At 39.1% G+C, this 25,348-nt stretch overlaps 1 protein-coding gene across 3 annotated transcripts in view; it reads left to right on the forward strand.

Annotated features, from left to right (window-relative positions):
• Nucleotides 1–25,348, forward strand: part of CDKAL1 (CDK5 regulatory subunit associated protein 1 like 1) — a 409,759-nt gene that overhangs the window by 1,365 nt on the left and 383,046 nt on the right. The window contains exons 1-4 of one of the 3 annotated variants that reach the window (XM_069853740.1): nt 1,465–1,480; nt 1,976–2,020; nt 3,313–3,490; nt 5,568–5,680. In XM_069853740.1, coding sequence (XP_069709841.1) covers nt 3,324–3,490; nt 5,568–5,680 — 280 coding nt within the window. In that variant the 5' untranslated portion in view covers nt 1,465–1,480; nt 1,976–2,020; nt 3,313–3,323. Of the gene's footprint in view, nt 1–1,464; nt 1,481–1,975; nt 2,021–3,312; nt 3,491–5,567; nt 5,681–25,348 lie in introns of those variants that run through there. The other 2 variants (XM_069853739.1, XM_069853741.1) reach the window with 2 other exon arrangements.

The following is a 25,348-nucleotide window of genomic DNA, read 5'->3' on the forward strand; positions in this document are numbered from 1 at the left end:
ATGGTTGGACTCAATGATCTGGTGGGTCTTTTCCAACCTCCTCTCCACAACTTCCTTTTAGGTAGTTGTAGAGAGCAGTGAGGTCTCCCCTCAGCCTCCTCTTCTCCAGGCTAAACAACCCCAGCTCTCTCAGCCGTTCCTCATAAGGTCTGTTCTCCAGCCCCTTCACCAGCTTTGTTGCTCTTCTCTGGACTCACTCCAGAGCCTCAACATCCACATGTGTGGCTGTGCATGTGTGGGTGTCTGTGTGTGTCTATGTGTGCCCGTGTGTCTGTGCAAGTGTGTTTGTCTGTGCATGCGGGTGCATGTGTCTCTGCATGTGTGTCTGCGTGCATGTGTATGTGTGTCTTTGTGTGTGTGTCTGTGTGCGCACATGTGTGTCTCTCTGTCAGTGCGTTTATCTACATGTGTGTCTATGTGTGTGTGTGTCTCTGTATGTCTGGGTGGGTGGGTGTGTCTCTGAGTGGGTGTCTGGGTGGGTGATTTGGTGTCTCTGGGTGGATTTGGGTGTGTATCTGTGTGTGTGTGTGCCTGTGCACGTGTGTCTGTGTCTTATATTAGATATAGTTTTGCTCTGCTCTGTGTGAGTTTGTGGATAAAAGGCCCAGGCTTTGCCAGAGACACCTGTTGGTAAATAGCAGAAAGAGCAGCTCTCTTCCATCTGGGTGGGAGTTTTCTCAGTGGAAAGAAGCACACTGTTGGCATCTTTAAGAAGATTGAGGAGGGCTGTTGAAATAGACTGGGGCAAGGGAAGTTTTGTTTGTGTCAAGAGCTAAAGATACTTTTACTGTTTTTTTGTTTACTAACATTAATTTTTAAAGAGAAATGTCAAGTTCTGTAAGTAGAACTTGGCAGTATAAGATGAATATGTTAACTTGCACCTCGAATACTGTGTTCAGTTTTGGACCCCTCAGTCCAAGAAGGATGTTGAGGTGCTGGAGCAGGTCCAGAAAAGGGCAATGAAGCTGGTGAAGGGGCTGGAGAACAAGCCTCATGAGAGGTGGCAGAGGGAACTGGGGTTGTTTAGCCTAGAGAATAGGAGGCTGAGGGGAGACCATATAACTGTCTACAACTGCCTGAAAGGAGGTTGTAGGGAGGTGGGTGTTGGTCTCTCCTCCCAAGTAACAAGTGATAGGATGAGAGGAAACGGCCTCAAGTTGCGCTAGGGGTAGTTCTGTTTTGATATTGGGAAAAATAATTCTTAACTGAAAGGGTTATCAGGCACTGGAACAGGTTGCCCAGGAAAGTGGTTGAGTCACCAGCCCTGGAGGCATTTAGACGATGAGTAGATGAAGTGCTTAGGGATATGGTTTAGTAGTGGGCAGGTATGGTTGGACTTGATCTCAAAGGTCTTTTTCAATTGGACTCTTCTGTGATTTTATAATTTTATTATTGCCTCTAATTTCAATCAATCTGTCAGAGTGGCTGCAGGAAACTGTACTTATTTATTTGTGAAGAAGAGATCTCATGCACGCGTATGGTGCTACTGCAGATATCGAGTAATCTGCTGTCTTTGTAATTAAAAAAAAAAGTTGAGAATGTCTTTAGATAAAAGTTACTGTTAATCTCTTGAAGGAAATGAAACTTAAGAATCTGCATTCTCCTTGTCAGTCAGTCTCTTCCTTTCATTCATTCAAAAATTTAAGCTCTTAATAGAATACAGAAATCTGGAGGAGGAGGAGTCTGACAGAAGTTAAATACGTTAGACTATGACAGAAAAGACTGTCACAGAAGGATAAAAAGATGAGTGCCTCTGCTCAGAGAAGAACAGAAAATATGTGGCCACTGTTGCACCTTCTCAGTCAGTCAGCAGTGTACCCAGTCTTAGCGAGGTCAAACTGAGCAAGAAACAAATTTCTGCAGAGGGGGAAAAGGATACTTGTTGGACAATAACACGAACTCATGTTTTTTTGTCTGCGAGTTCTGTTTGTTCATGCCATATCTTTTTTTTTTTTCTTCTTTTTTCCACCCTCAGGATTTTTATCCAATGGGAGTTAGACCACACTTAAAAAGGTGAAAGGTATGAATTTTTATTTTGTCTGTATTCTTTCTTTTGTAGGCCACTGAAATAAACTAAGCTTATTTGTTTTGCTAGCTGCTTCATTATATCAGTTATTTTTCTGGGAGAAAAAACCAACAAATCAAACCCTTTTTTTCCTTTCCTATATTGAGTTGGTAACTTTGTGTATTTGTACATACTATTAGTGGTATAAAGTAGTGTAAGGGATGTCACTTCCCCTCCAATATTCTTTATTGCTAGACTTTTCACAGGTTTTTGTTTCTGTTCATTCCTTTGCTGTGTTTTTTATAGATTCCGGGATTTTTGATCAAGAAGAATGCTAAATGCTTAAATATCTGTCATGTGCATTCGCTTTGTGATGTTGTATTCCTTTATAAGTTAAATGCAGATGTGTAATGGTTCAGGTTATATGAAGTTTTATTTTGATGTCTATTTTGCAAGATTGACTGAAGCACTCCTATTAGGAAAATGCACAGGTGTTTAACTTCTTAAGCTCTTGAATAATTCAGTTGCAACATCTGAAGATATTTTGTATGCCAGTAGCCTGAATTTTATGTTCCTGAAATCTGGTTTTAAAGCAACTAAAGCCTTGTTTGTTTTGTTCTTCACTGTCACTTAGACAAATGTTTATCTATGCCTATAAACCCTGTGAAATGTCCTTATGTTATTTCCTTAGTAAGCTGTTGAGAAATATACAAACCCAAGTTTCTGATGGAAACCAGTCTTTGTTCTCATTTAAAATTGCATACAAGTGTGTGAGGCATGTAATTAATACAGTAACATTTTTAATAGGCTCCTTTTGCATCTAAGTCTTTAAATTTCCTTTCATGAATGCTCATCTAGATCTTCAGATCTGCTGGGAGATATGTATGGAGAGATATATATATAGAGAGAGATATATATATATGGTGGAAAGCATGTCTATTACATAACATGAATTAATTATTTCACTATGGTGCTTGATGTGACTAAGAATACTTGTTTCTTGGATATGTCATGTCATAGGAGCTGCAGGATTTTTGAGTTAAAAGATGACAAGGTACTGATTATTAAAAAAAATAAATCTGTTTTGTGGCTTTCTCTCTGCCTGTGTTTGAGGGATCACAGGGGAAAAGGGCATCAGGAATATCTCTGACTAGTTGCTTGTTTTTATGTGCTTGGTATCAGTTATATGTATGGTATATTGGAGGAATATGTAGAAATATATCTGACTTTTTTTGTGAGAACATATGCAGTAGATAGTACGCCTTGGTTTTGTATTCAAATGCTTGCTAATACCAGCCTTCTCTAAGGCCTCGTGAAGATGCCTGCTGCCTGTGATTCAGTGCTCGAAGATATTGAAGATATTGTGTCAGCAGAAGATTTGAAACCACATGATCGGGAGTTTGTAAGAAAGAATGTTTTTCCAAAAGTGCGAAAACGCAATTCACGAAAAAACGTTGAGACAGATGATGATCCCCCAAGTGACAGGTAAATTCTTCCCTTGACCCTATCTTGTTGCTTTTATCACATCTTGGGCATACTGTCAGCTTCTGAAAATAAGGTGAAAGTTGTCATTGTGTCAATGTAAAAGACAAAAATGAGTAAAATAGAGTTTATAAAACCTCATAATAATGAGTAATAAATCCTAAGCAAATTTCAATCCTAAGCAACTTTCTATAGAAATCAGTTATGACTGAGGTATTTATTAGTGAAGTAACCAGACTAGAAAAATGGTTCCTGTTACTTAAGCTTTTATGTGTAAAGCATTTCTGAAAAATTGTCTGCTTCACTTTAATTATGTAAATATAAGCAGAGTTCTTCAAAATTCAGTCTTGGAATAGCCTTTTGACATCTGGAATGAAAAATACAAACAAAATTCTGAGAATCACAAAAGTGTTGGGGTTGTCAGGGGCATCAGTAATGTTATCTTATCCAAACTCCTGCTCAAGCAAGATTATCTGGGGACCTAGCCAGTGACTGAACAGCCACCCAGCCAACTGCTTACCTCTCTTCCCAGAAGTCTGGCAGAGAGATTAGGAAGAGCAGAAGTGAGATGGGTGGTTTAAGTGAAGGAAAGAGTTCGGAAAACCTTCAGGTGATGCAAGAGCAATCACCCTCATAAGCAAACTGATGCTCAACCAGTCTCTGAACAGTGGCTACTTTAGAGAGAACAAACCCCCAGTTTTTATTGCTGAGCATAATATCATCTGGTATGGATTACCCTTTTGGCCATTTTGGGTCAGCTGTTCTGTCCATGTTTCTTCCCAACTTGTTGCTCAGTTCCAGCCTACTTGTGGTGGAGTGGAGCACAGTGGGAAACAAAGTTTGATGCTGTGTGTCATGCCTCGAATCCAGGAGCTGCACGCTCATGCCTGGGCTTCTTTAGACCTGCACAGTCAAATGATGGAAAATATCACTTATCAGTGCAGAGATTCAGAGGCTGACAAGGTCACCCTCGGGGTGAAAAGCAAAAGCAAAATTTATTCTGGCTATGACCGAAGTAAACGGATCATAACACTCAGGTACACAGCTGAGATATGGGAGTGCAACTTCCCAAAGTTGCAGGAAAACAGATTTTCATCTGTTCACATCATAGTCTGATTCCCGAACACAGCCAAAGTCACTCGAATTTGACCCGACACACACTGATGCTGGTCAAGAAAAGTGTAAGGTAAATGAGAAAGAGAGAGAAAGAAAGGGTGAGAGAGAAGGGAAAAAGAAAGTGTCACCACATTGATGGGCAACAGGAGTTCCTTGGGAACACATGGTTGCTGCAGCAGCAGCTTCTTCCAGGCTACGTGGTCCATGCTGATCCCACTGAAGTGATGGTCAAGTGTCCCCTGCATGGCTCCTTGCGAGTTTTTTTGTAAGGGCAGTCTGTGCCCGAGCAGCACGTGAAAGGGCTCTTGCCACTTGTATGCATAAGTGCCTTTGGGAGGGTCTGGCCAGGGCACTCAGGCAGGCGTTGGGAGGTGGGGACAGCACCTGCTGCTGCATCTCCTTCCCCAGTAACAGCCGGATCAGGACCATGAGCTTGGCCAGGCAAGGGGGAGCAGTGCTTGCTCCTGCACCTCGCCTCCCATAGAACTCGGTGCCACAGATGAGGCCCTCAAGCAATATCCTAAGATGAGTCTCTGGGGAGTGCCTGTTGCTGCACCCCCTCTGCCATTCATTGCTGGGCCACAAAACAAGGGCACAGATGGCCAGCCTTCAGATGAAATGTCTGAGGCAAAGAAAGAAGTAAAGGCAGGCTTTACGCTCTGCAACCGCTGTTCAGCAATAGCTTAAGCATAGGTGTGTTGCCAACACTGTTATAGTCACAAATGCAAAGCACAGCACCATAGGGATTGCTTTTGAGAAAATTAAATCTGTCCCAGCCAGACCTGATGCCCACTACACTAAAATCACATACTTATGATATTTTTCTCCAGTTCTTTTGTGAGTTGTTAGTGTTTGTTTTGCTTATTTTATACTTGGGGAATTAGAATTAATTTGGTCTGTTCAGTGAGCTTAAAGGAGACGGTCATCTTTTAACTTGCCATTTTCATTCGTTTTTACTTAACAGCATTATTCCTGGTACTCAGAAAATCTGGATTCGTACATGGGGATGTTCTCACAATAATTCAGATGGTGAATATATGGCTGGACAGCTGGCTGCATATGGATACAAAATTACAGGTAACAATATCAGACAAGTTGTATAATCCAGTTTTTTTGAGTGAATGTTCAGAGCTGTCAAGTTGCCATTAAATGTTTTTGGTCTTAGTTACACTTTTAAGAATTCCGCTTTGATCTCTTTCTGATTTGAAGGTGAGGAGGTAAGGTGTTTTGGCATTAAGCAGAGTGATTACAAGATGAGTGCTTTCAGAACGGTTAGATTTTCCTGACAGGGCAGGCAGATGTGAGGCAGTGCCTTTTGTGGGTATTTTGCTTACTCAGCTTAATTGGAAACTTTTCGTAAGAGTAGAAGTGAAAGATTAATTCTTGGGCAGAATCTAGCTGGTTGTCCGATTGTAAAGTGAGAGAGAGAAGTAGTGTGTTATCACTTAGTGGTTTGTGTGTTTGCTGCTGAAACAGAGGTGAACTACTCTGTGTGAATGATCCTTTGTTTCAGGAGGGATGATCAGTGTGATGGAGGTGGGATGGTACAGGATTATGTCTTGTACATTTGAAAGAGCTGAAAATGCTGTTCTCCTTTCCTTCCAAGTATCTTAAAACACTCGTTTTCATCTTGGTCTGCCTCCCCAACCCTAAACAAAGCCCATGAACTTGTGGTTGTCCTAGTCACTTTTCATCTCCCTAATGCAAAACGTTTTGAAAGAAAAGCTGTAGAAAGCCAAAAATGTGGACTGGTGTAATGTTTCAATAGAGAATTATTATCTGAATACTTCTATGTATCTTATGACTAGTCAAAATCAAAATTTAAACTTTATTCATTAATTCAAGTTTTGGTCTGCCTTGCATTTAAACTTCCATTCTGCTCCCACTGAAACACTGCAAAGTTGTCTTTCCTTATGTTTTGCTTCAAGTATTTTATTCCTGATTTCACAAAATGCTTGTTTCTGTTCTTGAACACCTCATGACACTGTTAAATAATTATACCTATTTTTTTTTCATTTTTGTAGTTGATCTTTCTATATTTATCTAAGTAGAAACTAGATACTGAATTATTCAAGTGCTGAACTGTTTGAGGGAATGCAGGTGATTCTTTCATTAGTGGTGCAACTCTGGAGTAGAAATGCTCTTTTCACAGACAAACACAGTGCTGGTACAGAAAGCCTTACTTGTGACAGCTGTTTGTGTAAGACTACAAATGACTTCTCAGTTCTGTTATGGTTTCTTTAAGTTTACCTTCTCTTTACCATAATTTCTCTAATGCACAGTATCCCAGAAGCTACTTCTGGCTTAGCAAGATTTGGATGCTGTCCTGTGCGTTTGGAACTTTATTGGGAGAAATGTGGGAAAGGTGGAGTGCAGCGAAGGAAGGAACTGCTCCATATGATACTTGTGAGGCAGTGTTTGGATTGCTGTGTCCAGTAGTCCAGCCTGGGCCCAGTTGTGGGCTCCCCAGGGAAAGAGAGAGGTTGATCTAGTGGACTGAGTGCAGTGGAAGTCCACCAAGATGGTTTTAGAGCACATGATCACAGAATCACAGAATAACCAGGTTGGAAGAGACCCGCCGGATCATCGAGTCCAACCGTTCCTATCAAACACTATACCATATCCCTGAGCACCTCGTCCACCCGTGCCTTAAACACCTCCAGGGAAGGTGACTCAACCACCTCCCTGGGCAGCCTGTTCCAGTGCCCAATGACCCTTTCTGTGAAGAATTTTTTCCTAACGTCTAGCCTAAACCTCCCCTGGCGGAGCTTGAGGCCATTCCCTCTTGTCCTGTCCCCTGTCACTTGGGAGAAGAGGCCAGCACCCTCCTCTCTACAACGTCCTTTCAGGTAGTTGTAGAGAGCAATGAGGTCACCCCTCAGCCTCCTCTTCTCCAGGCTAAACAACCCCAGCTCTCTCAGCCGCTCCTCATAAGGCCTGTTCTCCAGCCCCTTCACCAGCTTTGTTGCTCTTCTCTGGACTCTCTCCAGAGCCTCAACATCCTTCTTGTGGTGAGGGGCCCAGAACTGAACACAGGATTCGAGGAGCGGTCTCACCAGTGCTGAGTACAGAGGGAGAATAACCTCCCAGGATGTGCTGGTCACACCGTTTCTGATACAAGCCAAGATGCCATTGGCCTTCTTGGCCACCTGGGCACACTGCTGGCTCATATTCAGTCGGCTGTCAACCAACACACCCAGGTCCCTCTCCTCCAGGCAGGAGAAACTGCGAAGACTGTATTTCTGCAGCCTTAAGAAGAGAAGGTTCCTGGAAGATCCTAGTCACAGGCAGACATGTTCAGTAGGAGGGTACGGAGAAGATGTCACTTGTCTAAAGGTGTGCAGTGAGACAAAAGACAACAGTCTTGCTCTTGACAAATTAGCAGTTAAGTTGTGCACCAGATGCTAAATATCTTATTTCTCATGCTGTCTGTCTCTGTAGAGAGAAAGTTTCCCAGCATTTCTTGAGTATCTCTTGTCAAGCCCTTTTTAAAGAAAGCATGCTGTTTTGTTTGGGGGTTTTTGTTGGTTTTTTTTTTATAGTAAGTCTTCTGGGAAGTTCAGATAGAATGTCAATAAGAGTTTTAATCTTTTTGTTATATACTGTGAAGTAGTTACTCAGTAGTAGTGGGTACTGCTTAACATAATCCAAATTTCAAGTGTTTCTTGTTTGAGTATTAAATAATTTTATTATTCAATATTAAGTCTATTTATAGCTTACTATTTGTACATTGTGCATGAAATAAAAAAATGTTTTGCAAGAGTTATTTTCGATGTCAATACCTCTTGCTAGGATTTCTTAGTTTAATGTAAAACTGTTACAAACTTGAGGAAAACATATAAATATTCACTAAGGTGAGAGATTATTTGTTGTCACAGTATGCTGGATAACTATTATTTAAATAGAAGTGTTTGGATTAGCGTCTTTCCTACATTTTCCTAAGCTTTTGAGTCAACACCACTTATTGAAGAGCTGCTGGAATAAAGTTCTGGTTCTAGGAAATAAAATGTGACCTTTACTTGCAGTTAGTGCTCCATTATTAAGGAAATGGTCAAGCACTGTTTCTAGTCCCTTCTATCTAATTGCAAGATTTAAAAAAAAATACAAGGAAGAAAAGCAGTATCAGGCAGGCTTTTATTGCTAACTAGAAGCTGTTACAATGCAGCTTGCCTTTTAAATTGACTTAGGTGAAGCTGAACATTGATATAATGATGTCTTCTAATTATAAAAATAAATTCTTAAGACTTATAAGATATTGCAACACTACACCTTAGCCCCATTCGTTGCATAGATTCTACCCTGTTCTTGATTTGAACTCTCTCTGTTCAGGAAAGGCAGAAGTTTGGGTTTTTCTGTTTCTTTCATCTGTTTAAAAAATGTTTCTTCTGTACAGGCAGCCTTTGTTGCTTTCAGGAGTGGCTACCTCTGAAGGTAAAAAGTGGGGGCTGTGCTACACTTTTTTACAGCAGAGACTACCTGTCTCTGGGGAGGGAGCACAGTGTGAATTGCCAATATACAAATATTGCAATAACAGCAATGCTGATTAAAAATAGGGAACTGCAGCAGCTTAAAAAAGGTAAAGGGAAACCAGCAGAAGAGTTGAACCTATTTTTGTATCTGCTTTTATAGCGTGAAGGTAGGCAGTATTCTGAACAAATCTTGCATACCATCCTGTGGGAATACAAAGCTCCTTTGTTAGTCTGAGCCACACAGAAATGTGTGGACCAGCTGCTGTCAGTGTAGGGCTGTGCCATGCTACTTGTTCTGAAAATGATATAGTTAGCTGATGGTGGCTTTTCTAGTTCTAAAACTAGTTTTGGTTTCTTGGCAGCATGACTTGCTGTGTAATTTAGATATGCCTGCAGACCTACTAGAGTCTTCCCTTTGCGATAGGAAGGAACTCATGGAACATACAAGTAATGCCTAAAAGGAAGTGAGCGAGCTGGGAGCTCAAATACTGTGAGCCAGATATTTGTTTGGGAAGGGAATTCAGCATGTGAGCTACTTAGCAGTGCTATCTCTCTGAAAAATGGAACCAAACACGGTAGTCAGGCATAGAAGGAATTGACTTCTAAAGCAGGTAGTCATATCAGCATTTGTTGGCATCTCTAGGTTTCTGGCTCTGTGGAACAAATGTTTTTTGGCCCACTCTTCTTGAATCATTTTGATGGATCAAGCAGTTAAGTATGCTTGTTGTTTTGTGACAATTGATTTTGGCTTGAGGCTGTTCAGGTCCAAAACATTCCCTCAGTCATTGTAAAACATGCTAGGGGAGAGAACATTTAGTAATTACAAATACCAGAAGAATGAGCAGTAACTTTTCCTTTGATGAATAGGAAGCAAAACCTGTTATTAAATATTCAGCAAAGCTAAACCAGTAGAAGCTTATCTGCACTACAGTGTTTTGGGTTTTTTTTCTTTAGACGCAAATGCTAGCGTGGAACCTTTCCCTCCTGTAGTATGAGATTCCAGAAACAAAAATGGCTGTAGTTGTTTTTTTGCTAATTCAGTGGGCTTGGCCTTGATTTAGCACGTAGAAAATAGGTTGCATTACAGACCCCCATTACCAATGCAATTTTAGGCTACTCTTCGTTAAGATATCCTTTTCACTGTCTCATGCAGTTGGCTGCAAGCTTTTTGGAATGAAAGATGTCATGTTTTTCATGGGTTTCTTCCTGTGCCTCTTTCTGTTACTGTGAATATGATATCTGTTGGCAGGACTTGTATCACTGAGATTTGCCAGTTGGTATTGAAGTTTAATGCTTATAGTCCATGTTATGCCTTACAATTCTGAAATTCTCTTTGTGAAGTATTTATAAATTTCTCTAAATAATATTTTGAAATACTGCTAAAGAAATTATCTGATTTTTATTGCCTCTTCTACTTGTTAACTTTCTAAACATTTGTCAGTTTTGTTTACTAGTGGATATAGCTGAGAGATCCTTAAGACTGTATGTCTGCTCAAACAGGAAATTTGAGTACACGAAAGATGGAAAAAGACGAAGAACAATAAATGCTGTGATCTACTTAAGACCTCATGTTGAAAATAAGACATAAAAGGAAACTTATTTAATCTGCTGTTGGAAAAGCAGATGAGGTGGTACAAACTAATGTAGAATTCAGTGTTCAAAGGCATTGCCTAGTGTTCATTGTGTTGCATAAACTATGATTTCTTAGACTTTAGCCATCTTCATACAGCAAAGCATGAATCCCTTTTATTCATCCAAGTAGAAAATAAAGAAAATTACTTTGTACTGACTCATGGTTTGTGAATGACAATTCAGAATCTGGTGCTTTAAGTATTGTTTTAAAAGTACTTATCTACTGCACAATAATATTGTAATAATTTAACATTTTGGTTTATTTTGTTGTCCTAAAGTAGAGATCTCTCAACAGGTTACTGTATTCTGTACATTTGTTAATTTAAAGTAAGCTTTTTGAGCCCATGTAGTGGCTGATGAAGTATTTGGACAAAACTTTCTGCTCATTTCCTATGTATGCTTTTAGTTGCTCAGGATCAGCAGTTGGTCTTACCATTTTTCTCTCTCCAATCTGCTGGTAATTCTCTGTTGCATCATAAGTACTATGTAAAATAAACCATAGTTATTACTGTGTAATTTTGGAGTACTATGAACCATCCTCATTGTGAGGTATTTTTAGTCTTCTTTTTTAATCTAAAAGACAAATCTTTATTAGCTGCTCATTGAGAGCTTGATATTTAGCCTTATCAATTGGAGAACTCAAGCTGAGTCCACTTTCAAATTGTACTTCTCAAATGGTTGTGATTGCAGTGCCAATTTAGAACAAAGGTACTGTACAACCTTTTTTTAGTTAAAATACACAAAATAACCCAAACTACTTTTCTGTTGATGAGAAGGCCTTTCTGTTTTCTCTGAGAACACTACAGTCATGAAACATTCGCTGAGGAAGCAGCGGATCAGTGTAGAAAAGTGACCAAAGGTGTAAATGTTGTGGTGTTTTGTACCCTTGCTGAAGAATTCCTGTCATCTGTAATTTGTAGAACCACAGTCTTCTATGGTATTTGCATTGCTTAATGACCTTGCTTATCTGCATAACTAGTCCTGGAAAAGATTTCATTTTCAAATTCAAACTGATTGTTAATCTGGGTGTAAACTTTTGGTTGTTGATACCAAGTAGACTTATTTATATACCTATTATTAAAGCAAGCTTAATAGTTCCAGCAATATGGTCTCTTGCTTTCAGAGGGTCTAGGTTGATGCTTGTCACAAAATTGCTTTTTGTTTTTGTTCTTGGTGCCTCGGCCTGAAAAGCCTGTTCTGTCATGCACAGTTAGTATGTGAATGCTTGGGATGTGGGTATGGTGGTTTTTGTTATATTTATTCTCCTTCTTTCAGTGCAGCTGAAATAATTGTTACAGTTGGACATATGAAGAACCACCTTCAAAGGAGTTCTAAGAGCTCTTGTCATCTGTTTAGAATCTGAAACTTTTGTGGTGAGATGGTGAAGGGGATAAGGTGAATGGGGACATAGAGGAAAAATGAAAGGTGACAATGGAATAGAACAGAGGGGGTGGCACAAATGTAGATGGTCAAGATCTCATAGTTCTTTGGAGAACTAGAGGTATTCCCAGTATAGCCTGAAGTGTTCTAATAAGGCATCATGGGTCTGGGTATTGTTGGGTTGCTTTTTTGCCTTTTAAAGTTAATACAACATCATGCTGTGAACCCTCTGCAGCAGTGCACATTCCCCAGGTCTCTGTAAACTGGCATATAATTGTGGTTTTGCCAGCTGTGTATTACTGCTCCTGTGTTCCCTGTAAAACTTCCTAGTGTGTGTGTGTGGCTGGAGTTCTGTTACGTTATCACCTCTGACTTCTAGCACAGTGCAGGATATATGACCTCTTTGCGGTGAATTTCTCCTACCTCAGCTTCCCTCAGCATCAACTTCTTATTCCCGTTAGGCAACTTTTAAGTGTAGTATCTAGCTTTGAGGATGTTGTCTCTATTACAGGATGGAACTCCTCTAATTCTCAAACTAGGATATGTTTCCCCTACTTACGGGTGAACTAGAAATAACTAGTGTGTGTTTTCCTCTCATAACGCTTCCTGTATCACTCATTAGAGCTTGATCTGACACATGAGCACTGTCTTCTTTATCCCACTTAAAATCTCTCGGTGTACGGTCCATCTAAATGGAATCGATTTTTTTGTTTGTTTGTTTGTTTTCTTTTAGTGTTTTGTTTTCACAGTCGCAGAGCTGGCAACTGAAAGCTGGAGCAGGCCCGAAACCCTAATTAAACCTGACATGCACCACATCTTCAGAGACACTTGTAGAGAGATTACATAAGTAAATTCAAGCATGCATGCATGTTCAGGGTTAAATCTAGTGGCAAAGCAATTGGCTGTGTGCTCTAGAGGTTGTTCAATAGAGTTTAGTTCTGGCACTGCTGAACTTCATGTAATCCAGGAGAATGAGTTTGAAAAGGATCGAACCATGAAATGTAAATTTCAGCTTCTGGTAACGTGCATCCTCCTGTCTGTGGATGTATCCCTGTAGCAGACGGTTAAGCAATCAGTAAACGACACAGAAATAGCAATGATGAAGGAAGTTCGACATAGACATAGAGGTGATGTGGAGTTTTCCACAGTGCTCTACTGAGACAGGAGTTTTGAGTATCTCATGATTCTTTGTGCTACAAGTAATTTATAGAAGATTTATAAAAACTAGTGGGAAAACAGACTAAATTTTTATAATCTGCAGAGATTTTTGATCATATGCTCTTAGAGGTAGGACCAAGATCATGTTTTGATCAGAGTAGTTATGGGAGCACCTGAAAGAGCCTAGTCTGTCATGCTAGGTAACTAGGAATAGCGGAGGAGGGTTAATGTTTACTGCAGGCTCTTGCTGTAACTAGGTTTTCATTTGTTAGGAAGGATGCAACTTAGCTGCAATTTCCTTGGTTTTGAGATATTGCTGGTCTAGAGGAAGTTCTCTAAACTCGCCATGGGCAGCCTTTGCTGTGCAGCTTTGCATTAAGCTGCTTTAATACACATTGGGAATGCTTTTTTTGACAATTGCAGTGTAGGTGCCTGTGCACGTGAGAGTTGCTATTGCTTTATGTTACTGTGGGGAGGCAAGGCAAGCCTCAGTGAGTTAGTTTCTGCCTTGTTCCTGATGAGAATTTTGGATGTAGCACAAGTGATCTCAAACTGTGCAGTGTTTCCAAATTCAGAGCATTAACCTATATTGTTCCCTTTCTGCCAGGCAAGAGGATATGTTAAGAGACAAGACTGTCATGGGATTATGGAGGCTGACTGGAGAAAGTAGAAATTCACTCAGCAGATAAAAGACACAAATTGGTTTTGATGTTTTTTCCTCATCGATGGGAGCAAATAAAATACTGCTTCTGTCTTTTTTTTTTGTGCCCAACAGAGCTGAGTGTAATTTCTGTTTCCTCCTTGCTGGCCAACTTGGGTCATATTCATGCAAGCCTGATAAACGTTCCCATGGGTTTCAGGTGTAAAAACAGGTCCTATTACTGAGCAAAGAAGTAATAATGCATGTAGATATTTTACTATCTCCCAGAATTTATCTGTTGCTGTCTTAGATTGTCTGCGCTTTTCTTTATGCCTTTTTTTGTTTAGGTTTTTTTTGTTTGTTTTTCTTCATGGTATGCATTTTGCCTCCCTTGGCCTGGTTGGCGTGTTGTTATGTACCCTTCTGATTTCTTTATGTCAAAATATTTTTTGGTTGCACAGCAGTCACATGCACACAGAGGATATGGTAATGCATGCAGCAGTTCAGACTTGTAACTCTTAAAGCTGAGGGTGGTTTGAAATCCACTTATGTTCAAGTGCCAAGGCCCTGCACCTCTCTGGTGGAAGCTGGGTGCTGTATGGGTGGTAGCTGACAGGGGGCAGCATAGCATCATAGAATCACTAGTTTGGAAAAGACCTTTCAGATCATCAAGTCCAACCGTACCTGTCCACTACCAAACCATATCCCTAAGCACTACATCTACCTGTCTTTAAAATACCTCCAGGGATGGTGACTCAACCACCTCCCTGGGCAGCCTCTGCCAGTGCCTGATAAGCCTGTTGGTGAACAAATTTTTCCTAACGTCCAGTCTGAACCTCCCCCGATACAACTTGAGGCCATTCCCTCTTGTCCTGTCACTTGGGAGAAAAGACCAACACCTACAATCTCCTTTCAGGTAGTTGTAAACAGTGATAAGGTCTCCCCTCAGCCTCCTGTTCTCCAAGCTAAACAACCCCAGGTCCCTCAGCTGTTCCTTGTAAGACTTGTTCTCCAGCCCCTTCACTAGCTTTGTTGCTCTTCTCTGGACATGCTCCAGCACCTCAATGTCTTCCTTACAGTGAGGGGCCCAAAACTGAACACAGGATTTGAGGTGTGGCCTCACCAGTGCTGAGTGCAGAATCGCTTTCCAGGTCCTGCTTGTCATGCTGTTTCTGGTACAAGCCAAGATGCCACTGGCCTTTTTGTTCACCTGGGCACACTGCTGGCTCATGTTCAGTCGCTGTCAACCAACACCCCCAGATCCTTCTCCACCAGGCTGCTTTCTAGCCACTCTTCCCCTAGTCTGTAGCACTGCATAGGGTTGTTGGGGCCCCAGTGCAGGTCCTGGCACCTGGCCTTGTTGAACTTCATCCCACTGGTCTGAGTTCATCAATCCAACCTCTCCAGATCTCTCTGTAGAGTCTCCCTACCCTCCAATAGTGAAGTACAGTTATGTGCATTGAAATTAAGTGGCTTTAATTTAAATTACTTGCTATTATTCTAGTCTTGTGTTCATTTAGTTGGCAACTTTGCTATTGGATATTGGGTAAGTCTGTGTTTTGTATTTCTATTTTGTGTCAGTTACCACTTTTTAGCTTAAATAATGTTTTGTGTTGGACTCATTGGTTCCCCTTTCAAAGAGGCTATGTTATGGGTTTGAGATTCATAAAGCGTAATTGCTAAACTCACCTTTTTAAGGAACTGTTCCATTTGTAAGCCCCTTTCTGCTTGTATTTTTTTGGTCTGGGGAGGTTGATTTATGTAACAACTCTTTGAGTAATTAATTGAGGGTTTATAATGAACAACATGATCCCCTGCTTCTTTTCATTAAAGAATGATTTAAAAATTCTGTTTTATCTTATGTAGACTGTTTTACAGTGCGTGTTGCATCAAGACACTGAAAATTGTAAGGACTGGAACAAAGTTACCTGTAGGAATGCATGGCTACAGCGTAAGTAAAAGTCAGTTTAGCTGGTACAGTGAAGGCAGATGGTGTTCAGGTTGCATGTCAGTAATTGTTACAGGTTATTAGGGCTAGCATTTCAGGTAGATGGTAATCATTGCCATTAGTGCAGTGCTATCCTAAGCTTCCAAAACTAGGTTCTTCATTTGTTCAAGCAAATTCTAAGCAAAGTACAGGATCTGATTTAATGTGTGTTTTCGAAGGAAAGTGCCACTTGCTGTGAATTAACATTCTAAGTTGAATGTGGGTGAGGCCTAGCTACGTACTTGGCTTGTGAAGTTTTTATGGTTAGCTTAGGATTTGTGCAAATAATTTTTTTAAATTTCCCTGTGGTGATTATATATAATGTTCTTGGGCTTCAGGAACTTCTGGGTTGCATTTTGAAATTTTTTTCAGCTAATTATTTTTTAAACTTAATTCTGTAAAATATTTTATTGTGAGTGATGTTTAAAATAGTGGAGATAATCAAGTTGTCAAAAGGCTGGCTGTCTTGTGTTGGAAGCAGTAGTGCTGTGCTCTTGGAACCATCTGAGTTTGCAGGCAAAGAGCATCTTCTTGTTAGTGGAATGGCATTCTGCCAGGTTGAAGCAAAGGTGGTGCAGACTTCCATGCTGTTTGTAGCCTCCTGGTGGTGAATATGGAATAACCAATGGATCCTCAATCCTCCTGCTCTTCTCTGTCGCCCTACTACACTCAAAAGCCTATTCTGAAATGAAACAGGTTATGCACAGGCTCTTAATGTTTCACAGAAACTGAATCATTATTTGATCTCAGCAGTACTACAGACCATGATACCTTTCACTCTAAGAGAAGTGGTAGCAGCTCTGCGTCTTGGAGATACAGAGAAATGGTTTTATTGTATCATAAAACTCTGTTTTAGCATGTTGTGTGCTGCCATAACCTACTTCTGTAGTGCATAGGAAATTTCCACCTCATCCTAGCCAATTCCTGTGATTTTTGAGCTCACTACCAGTACTTGAGGAAAGTGGGATAGATCCTGTGACCAAACAGCCTGGCCCCTGTGGGGACCTTAAGCTGACTTAGCTAGCACAGCCTTTACAGCAGTCATGCTTAGCCAGGGTATGTTGTCTCTGCAGAAATGCACATCCATGAAGCCTGTGTGCACTTCATGAGTCTTGTAGTATTTGGAGTTAGCACGTTAAGTGTTAGGGCTCAGGAACATGCTTTGGAATTTGCTTACAGAAGGAAACTAAGCAGAAAAACAGAAACTTTGTCTTGGAAAACTATAAATAGGCTTTGAGTTAATTGTGCCAAAATTGAATTGCTGTTGATTGGTGCAAGATGCTGGTGTATAGAAAAGTGAGGTTTTTGGCTTGCAATTTGATAGAAGACAGATCACTTGGCTGTTGATTTTATTAGGCATTTTGGACCCTCAGCTTTCGTTGGCCAGGCTTTAAGGGTAAAAGGATGCTTGTAATTGATTACCTGATAGTTGACTTTTGAAATTCTGTTCTTTGTAGGTTGGCATTTTTCTGTTTGTCTTTATCATACTTTGAAAAATTCAGTTACCACTGGTAAATGTTAATCTTCCTTTGTGTATGTGAAGATGCAGACCATCAGATGATGTTAGATATGAACACCCGGTATTTGTTTAACTAGAAGTTTGAGTTGTTATTAGTGGTAATGATGAGAGGAGAATATAGACTGAATATACTTTAGAAATCTACTAACAAGAAAATAAAAAAGCAAGAAGTTTAAGCCTGCCCTTGTAACATTGCAGTAGAACAGGAAAAACCTTAAATTTTTTTGGTTAATGGAGAAAAATATTGTTAAGCTAAAACAAAAAAACCCAAACCCAGTAAACTTACAGGAGGAAGGAGGAATTTCTGCACAAACTGTTTTGCTGTGATACTTAATGTCTTTTTGTAAAAAAAAAAAATCCAAGAACACGCGTATTTTCTGAATTATCTTTGGGTCTGTCCATGATTTTCCAAACACAAAGACAACAGAGCAGGAGAACGAGGATTTTATTCTGTAGGTGGCTGACAGTTCATGTACAGCTGTGGCTTTTCAGTGCTCTCAGTGGTTCCTCACCTTACTGAGGCAGAAATACCTTTGAGTGGAGGGGGCTGTGAGTTCGCAGCTCTGCTTTTCAGTGACCTGAGGAGAAGTTCTCATAGTTTATCAGTACCTTAGAGTGGTGCTGCTTACCTGCTGGCAGGCAGTCAGGCACCAGGTGCAGGATGAGGATTTTATTTCTAGGGTTTAAACTGATGGAGAGGAGGACCTGGGAGAGGAATTTTAAGTAAGATTGTTTTCCCTGACCACCTGTAGGGAGTAGGTTGTGTTAATAACTGGAAGGGCCTCCTCTTAGGCTGCTGCAGTCTGTCATAGATCATAGGCCAAAAGGCACCTGCCTGGCTGAGCTTTCCTTCCCAGAGCTGGGGAGTTCACTGGTGTTTGTTTTAACTGATTGTCAAAAGTCTCCAATGATGGACAATTTGTAACTCCTTTTGGGTGATTAACGACCTTTCTGGTTGAAAAGTATTTCCAAACTATAACCCAAATCTTTTAGCACAGTTCAAGCCTATAGCCGCTTGTTTTTTCTTTAGTGGATATGGAGAACATCTGCTTCTTCTCTTCATAGCAACCTTTCATATACTTGAATGCTGTTATCACTTCTCCCCATAGGCATCTTGTGTCTAGGCTAAATAGACCTAATTCCTCAAAGCTTCTCTCATAGGTCATGTTCTCTAGATCTCTGACCTTTCTTGTTCCTCTCCTTTGGACGTTATCCAGTTTATTTGCATCGGTCTTCAAGTGCATTAGTCTATTCATCTAGTGTGTATGGTTCTGATAAATAGGTAGAAGTGGACTTTTGATTCCTTATTCAAAATACGGTTTATGAAACCTTTGAATTTAGGTTCCAGGACAGCTGAAATATGGATCAAAGTCTATTAGAGAATAAATTTGTCATAATGGACATAATATTTTTGAAGTAAAATGGAGAATACATAGAAACTTCCGCAGAAAAATACTTGTGGGAGGTGGTTTTATAATAAAACTGTTCATCATGGGGAAGTTGAAGTCTGTTGCTAGCTTGTGTACTTTTCTGAACAGAATGCTTTATTTTTCTGCATTCATAATTAACGTAGCTTATCTGAATGCTACTAATAGATAGAGCTTCATATTTTTTAAGGATTTGCTTTTGTGACTTATTTCAGGACTCTGCTGTTGTTCATAATGGCAGTATTCTAGCTTTGTTAATATTAAAAATTCTGAATTGCTAGGCCAAAGATCAACATCACACTTGTGCTTGCCTTTAATTTTTTTTTTTCTGCTGTAATTTCAAAAATAGTCTGGCACCATTTGTTTTATTTTTTGGCCATTTTAGTGTAAAACCAGATTAGTTCCTTGGTTTGGTTTACTGCGAAGTTGGACAAATCTTTGGAAGTGTCTCTGTATGTGTATATTAAGATGCTGCAAAAGGGAGAGAATAGAGTTTGATAGGACGGAGTCCTTAAGAGATGGCTCTTCTTTTGTTTAGCACTAGGGCTTACTTAGGCTGAGTTAAAGTATGCGCTTGCGAAACTGGAGCTTTAGACTTGAAACACTTCAGTGTTTTTGTGCAGTAATTGATTCCTTCAGGTATTTTGTGCAACGTGATCTGGTAAAGAATCTGTCTTGATGCCAATTTTTTTGGGCCTCAAAGTATCTTTCTCCCACCCTCCAGTGTGGTAGAAAACTTGAATTTATTAGTGTATGTAAGTTTAGATGTTTCAACAGTTTTAGAGTCATGACAAGCAGAGAAATCTTGGCCATTTGAGTTCAGTGAAGGAAAAACTTTAGATAAATATGTGGTTTTGGTATCAGACTTGAGATAAAAGCAATACAGGGCTCCATTATAAGAATAGTTCTGCTAATGCTCCCTTACCTTCTCCAGAACACTTTTAGAAAGCTTTTTTTGCAGAAGTAACAGGCTATCAAAGAAAAGTGTTTTAAACACCGCCTTCCCCCATTTTGATGAGGCCAGAGGTCAGTGGGAAGAGAATTGTAGCAGTTAGTATAGATGCAATCTGTTAAGTTTCAACTTTAGTTTTGATTATAACAATTGGATGGGTCACTTCATTGCTTTCTCTGAATTTAAAGGACTTTACAAACTGTTCAATGTGTCAAACAAATTGGCATAACTGCTGTACTGCAAGTCACTGCTAGATGGCACTGTGTAACCATGCTTTCACCATAATTATTATTGAAACTTACTATTGAGAGCCGTTTAAATTAACAGTTAGGTTAAAAATGGCATTTTATTGAATTTTATGTTCAATTTAGTCACTTAAATGGTCATACTACAGGGACTTATTTTGTGTTGTTTGAAAGGACACAGAAGTTCAGAGGCAGCCCTAGCAAGTGAGGTAAATTTTTCCTGTGTTTTCCGCGCAATTATTAATAATGCAGAAGCATTGAATACATTAGGCTTGTGTAAATAGCCTTTAAGGCTCTTCAGAAAAAGATGAGATCCATTGTCAGGTCGAATATGGTCACAAAGGAAATGAAGCAGTGATTAGTATAAAAGTCTTTTGAGATTAGAGGGATTTTTATGATTTTTCTTAATTGATCATCATGCTATGCTCGTGCTAGTTACGTGAACTCTTTATTTTCAGAATCTTAGCTAGGAAAGCTTAAAATTGTAACTTTCTCTTCCTTCTGTAAAATTGGGGGTTTGGCTTCAGAGTGGCTGTACCATATTATTGTAAGCAGAGTGGTTGTTCATTCATGGAAAAGACCATATCGAAATAAAGCTTATGGGTGTGGTTTTAAGACGTTTGCTATGTGATGCAGCCAGGGTTTTCTGTGTCCAATCAGGATGGTGTAAGGTTTTTTCATAATGATTAGCGTTAGCAAGTGCTTTTCACTGTCTGGGAAGTACAGTATCCCAAGCAGTTGGTTTCCTTTACTTTAATGGTTAAAAACAATTTAGAAATTTTGGCAAAGCAGATTTTCATGGTTCTCAGATATGTAAATGAGGAAAGTTTGCATCTCTTAAAGATGTGAATTCTTCCAACAAAAGAAGAAAATTTGCTTCAGCTGCAGTTTGTGCTATGTTATCATTAAACAAACAAACTTTGGTCCACAGAGTCTGTGAAGTGCAAAAATGGCATGTATGTTACAAGACTGCATGTTTTCTGTGTGTGTGTATGATTTTTTGGCCTTATTAAGTGTTATTCACTTGTTTTTGAGGAAGGAGGGAACAAATGTAGTTGCTGAATGCTGTAGTTGTCTCTTACTGTAATGATTATGTGGCTCTATTTAATCATTAGGGTATGCTCCTCATTCACTTCCTGAGGTCTTTCTGATTACTGCCTTTATTCATACCTGTACTGGTGTATCAGTGATGATTTGCATTGTATGTACACAACATTTCCAATTTGACTCCGCTTCCTGGCACTAATTGGAATAATTTGATAAGTTTATGCTTGGAGTTGCAAGTGTGCTACCTAGCATACACTAAAGAGAAAATGGAAGATTTGGCATAACACTTGATTCTTTTAAAAAACAAACAAATGAAAAATATTAACAGATATTGGCACATGGACTTTCCTTATAGGAAGATTCTGAGGAAATACTGAGCGGCTAGTTTTACTTTCTTTAACTGCAAAACTTTATTAAAACCCTTAAAACCTTTTTTTTCTTTTTTCCCCATTCAGTTGTTAGGCAAACCTCATTTGTATTGAAGAAATGTTCTTACAAGACTGCATACCAGAAGAACACCTAAAACAGTTTCTAGCTGTATATAATTTTCAGGACATTGAAATCATGATGATCCTACTTAGTTTGTTACATGAGACCGGATGGCAAAAGTTAAGTGATTGTGCCTGTGAACAGGAAAAGCTAAGAAGATCTGTTGTCTTAGGTAAAAGTTTCCTCAGCTTAGGAAAAATACATAACACTATACCCATAGTTGCTTCTCCCTAATTGTAAAGTTTGTTTCAGATATGAAAGAAATAGTTTAATGTAAATCTCTTTCTTATTTTGCAGGTTTTCACAGCCTTTGATTTGAAGCAGTGAGGCAGCTTCTAGGATGAATTAGTAACATGTAGTTGATTCAAGCTGAGATCTTTCCTCCTGTATCTCAATTAATTTGATTCTGCAAGAAAATGATTTAATGATGAAAACATTGTTTTTGTATGAACTGATTTATAGGTTCTTATTCCTTTGGGAGAAGAACCTGTTGAAGGACCATTTTTTTTTCTTCTATAGACCTGTGCCCAAATTGTGATTCAAGAAGGTATTTGTGATTTAAAGGGTCTGCCTTTCTCGTACTTACTGTTAATGGATACACAAAGAAGGCAAATTAATACAAGCAGGAAACATTTTTCTAAGCTTCAGTTAAAAAAAAAATTTAAAAAAAATTGAAAACTCATGTGGACAAGGGTTGGGTTTGTTTTTGTAAGATACAAGATACTAAGAAATGCCTGTTAGTCAGACCTCGCCCCTGTGAGACTTTGCTTTAAGCTTTCATAGATGTATTTTTTCCTTTTCATTAATACAGTCAAGCTCCTTGTAAAAGTAATTCTGTTCCCGTTAGCATCTACTTCAGGTACCAAGAACTAAATCAAGAATACACTTTGATGTATAGAAAGTGTGGAACTAGTTAGTCACACTAACATCAAGGATTGTGTGGCTTAAGAAACAAACTGTGTAGTATTTGATACCAGGTTGTACCCAATTAATTTGGACACATTTCAGTATTGAAAATGCATGTGCCATCTAGGTTGCGATCCATGTTCTCAATAAGCTGATTCCTGAAACGAAAGATTTAAAGCCTGATGATTGAGGTGGATTTAAGATATCTTTTAAATGGAAGTATTCCTGTGTCTTTCTATATGCTAAAATACATTTTTTAGCCTCTACAGATAGTGATTTTCACCATTGCTTTCTCTAGCATTGTTTCACAAGTGTTTTCAAAGTTATCCTTTGAAAACAGAATAGTGTGTTTTAAGGAGTCATTCCGGAATAAACATTAAAGGGACTTTATTGGCAAAAAGCCGCAAGCAAGCAACTGTTTAAATGTGACTTTCTGTCCTTGCTGTAAGATAGGTTTTAGCTGCTACATCAAAGTGATGATAAAGTAAGGACTACCTTGGGAATGCTTAAATATCTGACAAAACAGGTGTTCAAAAACTGGTTTTACCATACATCTTTAGATGCATAGTTTAAGTTCCTAAGTTAAGTCTAATTAGCTAAGTGAAAAGATATTTGCTTTCCTGAAGTACTCCCTGGAGGTAAGGAGTTCAATGGTGTTGGCTTTTTTTCCCTTTGATTATATAGGGAGCTCTGCTCCTTACTCAGGCACCTAAGAGAGGTGCAGAATCATTGGTATGAATACTTTTATTCTTTCCACCCTAGTTATTAACGCAAGAAGACCAAGTCTTTTGGTTTTTTTGAGGTTTTTTTTTTGAACCTTATCTCCCCTCAAATTGCATAAATCCCTCCAACATTTAGTCAACTGTACAGTTCTTCAGGGTTTTTGTGTGTATAGGTAAGCATGTGAAGTGTGTTAATAAGTTACATTGGAAAGTCACATGCTCAGGCCAACAATATAATTTCAAGTTCAGTTGAACTTTCAAGTTTTGTATTTTTTGTTAGTTGAGATTGTATTTGTTGGGAGGGCTCCTGAGTTGGTTTCAAGTTCAGTGCTTCTACAACATTCTTAACCTAACTGTGAATTACTTGATAAAAATGGTACTTGTTCCAGTTCTGTTTTAGCAAGTGTGAGATAATTTTGTCTTTGGATCCACGTATCACCATTAAAGCAGAGAAGCAGGTGTATAGTTTTTTCACGCATCCTATAAACTTTGCTGCAGAGCTGTTCATGCTTCTGGCAGTAGATGTTTACTTATTGGACTGTCTTGCAGGGTGCTGTTAAATTACTGTCTTTGTCTGGAAAGATACAGATTTAGTCCAGTTCTGTAATAATGTTTATACATCAAGTACTATCCTATTCGCTAAGAGAAGCAAATCAAAAGTTGCGAGAACCACTTGGTGGAATGACATTCATGTTATATCTTGTGCTACTATGTGATGGACTTGTGAATGTGGCTGTCTGGTAAACCAGTGCTCTGTTTCACTGAATTCAATCCAGGATGTCAAAATTCACAAATGCTTTCTTTGTGTCTTGTGAAAAGAATACATCTGTTAACATTTTTCCCCTATTATAACTAATTTTAAGTATTAGTGATGTCCATGTATGTTAGGACGTATATTGATAGGATGTTTAGTACTGTAAATGACTATACAAACCAGAACATCTATCTTTGTGACAAAAGTTCAAAGCAACATGAGTCCATAACCATTATACGCAGATTTTCATACTGCTTTGCTGTGGATCTTTCTCAATAGGAACCAAAATGGTTTAAAAAAAAAAGTGCATGATAAGGTTATATGTTACTAGGAGAAAGATGCAGGTTAAATATGCTTAGATATGTTTTTAGCTTTGTAAAGCTAAAATCTTTTGCAAAGATTAATTTCTATGTGATGAAAAGCTTCACAGGCATCTAAAGCTTCTTCTAAAATAGATGTTCATCTTAAACTCATGTGTCACTTATTGTTTATAATATTTGAGTTTATAATTCTAAAGCAGCACTTGTTGTTGGTGTCACTCAGTATTGTTTGGCTGACATGTACAATTCAAACTTGTACCATGTATACACAGGAAACTTATTAAATATAATAAATTCTATGTGGGATGTAACATTCATTATGTTTGTCCTTGGCTAGAGTGTTCATCAGTTTCATCTGATCTTATTGCCCAGTAAAAAGGGGGTGAGAGAGGTCTAAGGATGTCTGCTATGGGTGTTTTCAAGAGAGAAGATATTAGGCCACACTTCAAATCTCTCTTCATGAGACAGCAGCAAGATTGCAGAGAAACAGGTGGTTTCTGAAACATGGAGAGAGAATATTTTTTGAGTTGTCATCATCTTGATGCTTCCTAGGAGAAAGTCTAGTGCCTTTAAAATAAGATTCTGTTCTTGCCATCAGTAATAGAATAGTTCTTCACTTTATTCCTGGTCTCTTTCAAATCTGAGGAAGAATCTGAGGACTTCTGTCTTCTGAGTCAAGACAGATATCGCTGTTTCCTTGCAATTTATTTAATGCAGTTATCAGTTGCCCTTGAGGAACAAAATGCATTCACTGTTGAAAAGTTTGCTCTAAATGCTCCATATTGGGATTTTTTTAGTATTTCCCTATCCAAATCATTTGCTGTGTGATTGCCGTATTGCCATAAAATTCAAGCTTTTGCTTGCAGTCAGCCTGGTGGTCACGTCATTATTTCATGCAGCAGTGGGATTGAGATGCACTAACTGAGGCTAATAGATTGCTTGCTTGTGATATGCTGCATTATAGACAGCTACTGCCGTCTGTTTCTTCGTAGGAAACACTGAACTTTTTGCATTGTAAAATGTCAGGTTATTTCTGGACTTCAGTCCAGTACAAAGTGACTGCAAATGAAAAAACCCACTCAAAGAATTAGTACTAAA

This window comes from Phaenicophaeus curvirostris, chromosome 3, assembly GCF_032191515.1.
Source record: "Phaenicophaeus curvirostris isolate KB17595 chromosome 3, BPBGC_Pcur_1.0, whole genome shotgun sequence".
Classification (NCBI taxonomy): Eukaryota; Metazoa; Chordata; class Aves; order Cuculiformes; family Cuculidae; genus Phaenicophaeus; species Phaenicophaeus curvirostris.